Here is a 7,092-nt window from a genome sequence, read left to right as displayed (position 1 = left end):
GGCCTCGCCACTCGCGAGCCCCCGCCGTCCGCGCTCGGCCGGGGAGAAGCGCGGGGCCGACTGCCGAGCCCGAGCCGGGAGCGGGACGCCCCCAGGGAATCAGCGCAGCTCGGGGTGGGGCGGGGGGGCCCGGCTCTCCTCTCCCGCCCCGCCCCCAGCGCCGCCCACTAGCCTCTCCTCCGGCCGGACTGGAAATACCTGTCTGCATTGGCGAGCCCCGGCGCCTTACCGCAGGGTGCCGAGGGGCCCGTGCGCCCGGGGCCCAGGTGCCCAGTCGCCCTCCGCTGCAGCTCCCAGCGCCAACGACCCAGCGAAGCAGGCCTGGGGTGGGGGACAGGACGAGCGGCATCCCGATGCGGGGCCCTGCAGGGTGCCAGGCCCTGGACCACGGGCTTCGTGGCTCTTGGGTCACCTGCGCAGAGACCCCGCGAGGCAGGCATGACTCTGCTTGACTCAGGAGAAAACGGAGGCACTGCAAGGTGGAACGACTTGCCCCAGACGTCCCATCTCAGACGTGTCTGGCAGAGTCGAATTCATCCCCAACCTGGATGTCATCAAACCCACCTCCTTAGAGACCGCAGGCCAAAAGATGGCTGGTATTTCCGCTCCCCAGAGCTTTCGACTTGGGGAGCTTGAGCCCCCTCAGGGATGTGGCCTCATAACGCCTTAAGCAGTGCACCTGCCCAGGTCCTTGCCACTGACCACTAACCCCAGCCTGAGCTCCTGGGACTCCAACCGAGCACTCCTGGCATTTCATTCATGGAGCCATGGCCTCCACCAGAGTCCAGTCAGGAGAGACCCTGCAGGATGCAGTCAAGGGCTCGCACCTGTACCCCAGCATCACCCTCCTTCCAGGGGGTCCCAGCCCCAAGGGCCCACACCCTCTGCCAGGAAGCTCACCATTCCTCCCAGTAATCCATCCTGTCCTTACAGAGGACTGCTGAAAAGTGCTTCTGAGTGTAAACCTGGGGGCTTTTTGCCACAGCCTGAGATGAAAATGTGCCTGGAAAGGGGGAGTGGGGGGAGGCAGGAGCAGGGAGGGGGTGTGGTCTCTCCTGTTATCCCTCCAGCTAATTCCCCCGAAGTGGCAGCTTTCGGCAGCACTTGACAATGTAACAGACTCACCGGGCAGTGATAAGACCACAGTTAGTCTGATAAGACCACAGTTTGTTGACATAGTATGAAAGACAGGCCAGGAGGAGGCCAGGAAAGCCTCAGTGAGCCTTTTTTTACCCCTTGGCTCCAAGATCCATCCTCCCACCCCTCCCCCCTGCCCCCTGCCCCGTCCCTGGGTGGGATCCACAATCCCTCTAGTTCAGATGTTCATTTCTGCGTCTCCAGCATTTCCTTGAAAAAGAGCTGATTTCCTTTAGTTGTTAAAGTAGCATTTTGTAAACTTGGGATTTAAAACAACTTTCCATTTTAGAAGGGTTTTGATAGGATCTTTTTTTTCCCTGGACGTATATTTTGCGGGCTGTATGATTATTGTCATTTTGCTCTGATTCACAAGTATCTTCTGGGCTCTTTGGTAAGAACAGGAACCCTGCCAGACATTTGTAACTCACTCCTTCACCATGCCGGGAGTGAAAGTTGATAAAAATAGTCCCTGAGACTCAAAATTCAGATTTCCTTCTGGGTTGCCCTCCATCCATGATTATTACTCTGGGGGAAAGTTTGTTCAACCAACTAGGATTTTACCTGATCCAGGTTATCAGCCAGCCCACACTTCTTGAGCCTGTTGACAAGAAGATCAGACACTTGTCAGCTCCAGGGACATTGCGGACCACTGTGAGCACTTTGACCCTGGCGGAAAAGCAGGTGGTTTCTCAGGACGCCTGGGAGGCTCAGTCGGTTAACGGTCAGACTCTTGATTTCAGCTCAGGTCATGGTCTCACGGTCTGGGAGATCGAGCCCTGGGTGGGGTTCTGCCCGGGGAGCCCGAGTGCGATTCTCTCTCTCTCTCTGTCTCTCTCTCTCCCTTTCTCTGCCCTTCCCCTACTCACACATGCTCTCTCTCACTCTCAAAAATAAACTTAAAAAAAGAAGAATGGGGCACCTGGGGGGCTCAGTTGGTTAAGCCTCCGACTTAGGCTCAGGTCATGGTCTCACAGTTCGTGGGTTCGAGCCCCACGTCGGGCTCTGTGCTGACAGCTAGCTCAGAGCCTGGAGCCTGTCTTCGGATTCTGTGTCTCCCTCTCTCTCTGACCCTCCCCTGCTCACCCTGTCTTTCTCTGTCTCTCAAAAATAAAAAAATAAAAAACATAAGAAAAAGAGGAAGAAGAAAAACCCTGTGACTGGTGTCGGCGTGCCTATCTTCTGTCCCAGTGAGGCCGTGTGTCCAGGAGCCTGCGGCGTTTGTCTGGTTCCTGCTGGAATCCTCCCACAGCCCTGAGTGCGTCAGAGGGGCCCTGCCTCCTCCCCAGCCCCCTTTTGCCTCCCTCTTTAACACACGGGTGTGGACTTGCAATCCCTGGAAGTCACCGTGCTTTCACAAATCCCTGTCTTCTGGTTCATTTTCTGCAGGGCTAGGATGTCCTTTCCCTCCCTCCCCTGGACCCCCTGCTAGTCTGAGGTCAGAATTCGGTTCACCTCTTCCCTCCAGGGCCCAGTCCTACGCCTCCCACCTCACCCTCACCCTCACCTTCACCCAGGGCCCTGGTCACACCTCACCATAATGACACCCTCCCTCCAGGAAGACTTCCTTGAGGGCAGACTGTGTCCTCCCCGCCTCTCCAGGACCAGACCTTGAATAGTACCCTCCCCCCTCCTCTTTGCTTTCACCTATTTCAAAGGACAGGCAAACTCTGACAGGGCTACCGGGTGGGTATTGGCCCAGCTTCTGGCAGAGCGACAGGCCTGGGTCTCCCTGAGCTTGGATCCCGCCTTCTCAGGGTCTCTGCCTTCCAAATCCAGGGGCCTGGGATGGTTTGGGGTCTCAGTCCTTCTCTGTTCCTGAAACGCTGTGAGAGGCACTTGGCCGACCGCCGGGGAGGGCCCTTTATTCACTTTCCGGGGGGGCCTGACCCTGAAATACAGGGACCCCAGCTGCCTGAGTGTCTTCCCCGTCAGTCTCCAGAAACCGTATTATAGGACTCAGAGGACTTGGGGCTGTGGTTTTGGCCCTGAACCTCAGGCCTTTTGGAAGGTGGGACTGTTCAGGAGGCAAAGAGAATCGGCCTCAGGCCAGGGACAGTCATCCAGGGACACTGGCCTCAGGCCCTCAGGGAGTAGAGTGGATTCATCGCCCACCTGAGGAGCTCTCTGGGGACCGGTCCCCAGCCTCAGCCCCTCCGTCCCAGGCCCCAAGGGGCTCTAGCTCCTGCATAGAACCAGAGCCAGGAGCGGGCACGTGGATGGCTCCACTAGTTCAGCATCCAGCTTTGGCTCAGGTCACCTCTCATGGTTTGTGAGTTCAAGCCCTATGTTGGGCTCTGTGCTGAGAGTGTGAAACCTGCTTGGGATCCCCTCTCTCCCCCTCTCTGTTTGAAAATAAAACAAGGAAGGGAGGGAGGGAGGAAGGGAGGGAGGGAAGGAAGGAAAGAAGGAAGGAAGGAAGGAAGGAAAGAAGGAAGGAAGGAGGGAAGAAAGGAAGGAAGAAAGGAAGGAAGGAAGGAAGGAAGGAAGGAGGGAAGAAAGGAAGGAAGGAAGGAAGGAAGGAAGGAAGGAAGGAAGGAAGGAAGGAAGGAAGGAAGGAGGGAAGGAAGGAAGGAAGGAGGGAGGGAAGGAAGGAAGGAAGGAAGGAGGGAAGAAAGGAAGGAAGGAAGGAGGGAAGAAAGGAAGGAAGGAGGGAGGGAAGGAAGGAAAGAAGGAAGGGAGGGAGGGAGGGAGGGAAGGAAGGAGAAGCATAGGCAGGAAGCCGCTGCTTGCCTCCTGGCCTTGCTTCCTTTCCGGTCCGGAACCGGCAGGCACCTTCCTCCTGCGTGTCCTAGTGCCTGGCCCCCGTCCCGTTTTCCCAGGCTGTGTCTTTGGTCCTTACCACGACCCTCCATAGCCTGACATTCCTTCTCCTGGAAGTCCCTGTGGAGATCAGCATCCTTCCCATTGAGAGGGGAAGGCAGGATCTGGAGGAAATGTCAGGAACGCTGGTCCCCAGTGCCTCAGACTCCTCTTCCCAGAGTCCCCAGGGGCACCTGCTGTCCTGCCCCCACCTCCACAGCCACGTCTCTGGTAAGAGCCCCATCGGCTGCATCTGTGCCTGCCTCTCCCTCGGAGGGTTCCTTGTAGAAAGAGACTGAGTCTAGATGTGGAACAAAACGTCCCAAGGGAGTGGTAGAGCCGGGCCGGTCTCCTGCCACCCCCCCCCCCCAATTCCTCCAATTCACTTGCAACCCTCACAGCCTGTTGTCTGGGCGGGGCGGCTTCCAGCTCCCTCCCCAGTGCCTCCCCACCTGCCCCGCAAGATCCGATGTGGGGAGGTGACCCACACCGTGGCTCAGCGGGCCCAGGTGAGGACCGTGGACTGCTTGCGGGGATCAGGAAGGAGCAAGAGCATCAGCTGAAGGTCTTCTGCTTAAGGGATGGGTGTGTGTGGAAGGGGTGGACGTGAGCCCAGGACGAGGGTCCAGAGGGAAGGTCTGAGACACGGAGACCTTGAGAGGGCGACGGGGCAGTAATACCAACCGAGGACAGCGGTCAGGGGCCCCGACTTCAGCTGCTGGTCCAGCCAAGCTGTCGTCCCCCCAGGGCCAGGCATCAGAGGCCCCGAGCAGCCCGCGTCAGGCAGATAGGAAGGTGACTGAGGGTCATGGGGCTCGACTCAGCCCCAGATGGGACAGCCTCTGGGCTGAGCCAGCACCTCCGGGTGGAAGCCAGGCCTGAGAACGGGAGGAAGAACGCCATGCTCTCCTCTGGGTTCTCAGTGCTTGGAGCCATCCCGTTTCAGAGACACAGAGTCTCTCGCTTTTTTATTGAACTTGTCAGTGTTACTTGCTGGTGGGGAAGGGGGTAGGTGGCCAATAATAAATACCAACACCTGCTTGTGAAAGGGGCTTTTCGACTGACGGCTTAGCGGAGGCTGGGGCGGGGGAGGGGGGCGGGCAGCTGGAACGGAAGGAAAGTTGAGGAAGCAGGTCTGCCCCCCCCACCCCGGGTCATCCAGCCAAGGACCAAGCGCCAGCTCGTCCACAGGGGTGATCCCTTGCTGTGTCTTTATTGCCTGATAATCTTCCCTCCAGAGAGCAGCCCTTGGGACACCCACACGAGGCCCCCTGGGAGGAGAAGCACCCGGGAGGGGAGGTTGGGTGGAAACAGTGCTTAGGACAGGGGTCCCCAAGGCGGGGCCATCAGGCCAGGCTGGGGTGGGGCTTCTCCTTTCTCCGTCTCAGCCTGTCTCTCCCGAGTGTTCTTGTCTTCGGCATTCTGCATCTTTTCCGGGCTCGGAGCAGCCAAAGCCCCACGGCCAGAAGGACCACGAGCAGGAGCAGCAGCAGCCCCTTGACCCAGAGGCAGAAGTAAGTTGTGTCCGCGGCGTTGCCGGGATCTGGGGCAGAAGAAGGCAGGGGGAGAGGGGCTCGCCAGAGGGAGGGGCGGGTCCAGGTCAGGAGGCAGCCCCCCACCCCAGATCCCACGGAGGGCTCTCAAGTCCGCAGTCAGTGCCTCTGGACATGATGGGCTCTCATCACAGAAGCTCAGGAACTGAGGTCCAGGGAGCGGTCTCAAGCTGAGCGAGAGACTAGAGAACCTTGGGGAAGCTGGGGGTGCTGACCCCTCCCCGGCCCAGGGGTCCAGTCCCTGTGGGAAGGAGGGGGTTCTGGATCCCAGGCACTCTCTGGGGAGGGGCTGAGGGAGGGAGTGGCCGCCTGTCTCTGGGATCCTGATACCTGCACAGAAGGGCCCAGCAGGGACCAGCCTGGAACGGACGCTGCTAACCGGGTTGTTGGCCCTGCAGGCATAGGAGAGGGCCTTGTCCCCAGGCCTCCAGGATGCGGCGAGGGCAGAGCCCTCATGGACTGTCTCAGTGCCGTCTTCCCAGGACAGCCAGCTGTAGGTCACGTCCGGGCCTGCATTCTCCACGGAGCATGTCAGGGACACGTTACAGCCACCGTCCCCGGAGATCTCAAAGCACACAGTGACGAGAGGCTCTGACAGCCGTCCTAGATGAGAGAGGAACACGAAAGACCCTCTAAGTAGTCAGGGGCCAGGTCTGTTTCCTTAGGCTCCTCAAAAGTGGGGTGAAGGGTGTGTCCTCTGAGTCCCTTCACGGAAATAGAAACTAACAAAACCCAGGCACCATAAAATCTGCCTCCAGGCTCCCCTGGGCAGCTAAGACAGACAGACCTGCCTTTGGCAATTTCTACTCCCCCCGCCTCCACCGCCCAAATGCCTTGCTTTCTCTCTCCCCACTTTGCACCCCACTTTTCTCCAAACCCTATTCTGCCTCCTTGACCCTAGAAAATATTGTCACACCCCCTGGGCGGAGGACATGTATAGTCTAATCACTGTTCTGCAAGATTCAAGGTCGAACATCAGTCAATGTCACAGGCATGAAGGAACGTGGTCCAGGGAGAGAGGAGATGTTGGTTAGTAGCCCTCACGTCACACAGAAGGATAAAAAGCTCCGACTAGAGGCGCCCTCCACCCCCAGGATGCAGAATCTCAGTGAGACAGAGAGAGACTGCCAGAGGTCTGGGGCACCTGACCCCTCTCTCAGGGTTGGGAAGGTCCAGGAGAACAGCCTCGGTGCCCGGTGCCTCACTGTTCCCGGCCACTCGGCCAGTGGCTGGGGTTGGGCCCACGGGAGACAGCCTGCCTCCCAGTCCCAGCCCCTCGAACCACAGCCCTGAGCCCTGAGAACACCTCCTTCTCACGCAAAGCCCAGGGGGGCCAGAAAAGGCAGCGGTGGCGTCTCCAGCCTCAACTCACGGTAGACACGGAGATCATAGCGCTGCGTGGTGGTGGTCTGGGACGTCCTCAGGTTGACCTGAGCCTGGTAAGGCCCCGAGTCCCCCCAGCTCAGGTTGCTAATGAGCAGGGCGTAGCTGGGGTCCAGGAAGCTCACTCGGCCTTCATATCGGGGGTCGGTCACCGTGATGGCAGCCGGATGCCCCTCTTTCCCTGGAACCACGGTGGCAAGCCTTCTGCGAGAGGACCAGA

The 7,092-nt window shown here is 59.0% G+C and overlaps 1 protein-coding gene across 1 annotated transcript in view; it reads right to left on the bottom strand.

Annotated features, from left to right (window-relative positions):
• Positions 1-5,129: 5,129 nt before the first annotated feature.
• Positions 5,130-7,092, bottom strand: part of SLAMF9 (SLAM family member 9) — a 3,814-nt gene continuing 1,851 nt past the window's right edge. Inside the window, exons 3-5 of the mRNA XM_029933422.1 lie at positions 6,862-7,086; positions 5,820-6,092; positions 5,130-5,479 (exon numbers count right to left, since the gene is read on the bottom strand). Coding sequence (XP_029789282.1) covers positions 5,283-5,479; positions 5,820-6,092; positions 6,862-7,086 — 695 coding nt within the window. The 3' untranslated portion in view covers positions 5,130-5,282. The remainder of the gene's footprint in view (positions 5,480-5,819; positions 6,093-6,861; positions 7,087-7,092) is intronic.

This window comes from Suricata suricatta, chromosome 3, assembly GCF_006229205.1.
Source record: "Suricata suricatta isolate VVHF042 chromosome 3, meerkat_22Aug2017_6uvM2_HiC, whole genome shotgun sequence".
Classification (NCBI taxonomy): Eukaryota; Metazoa; Chordata; class Mammalia; order Carnivora; family Herpestidae; genus Suricata; species Suricata suricatta.
Note: the sequence above shows the minus strand (reverse complement) of the source record. Positions and strands in the feature narration are given on the sequence as shown.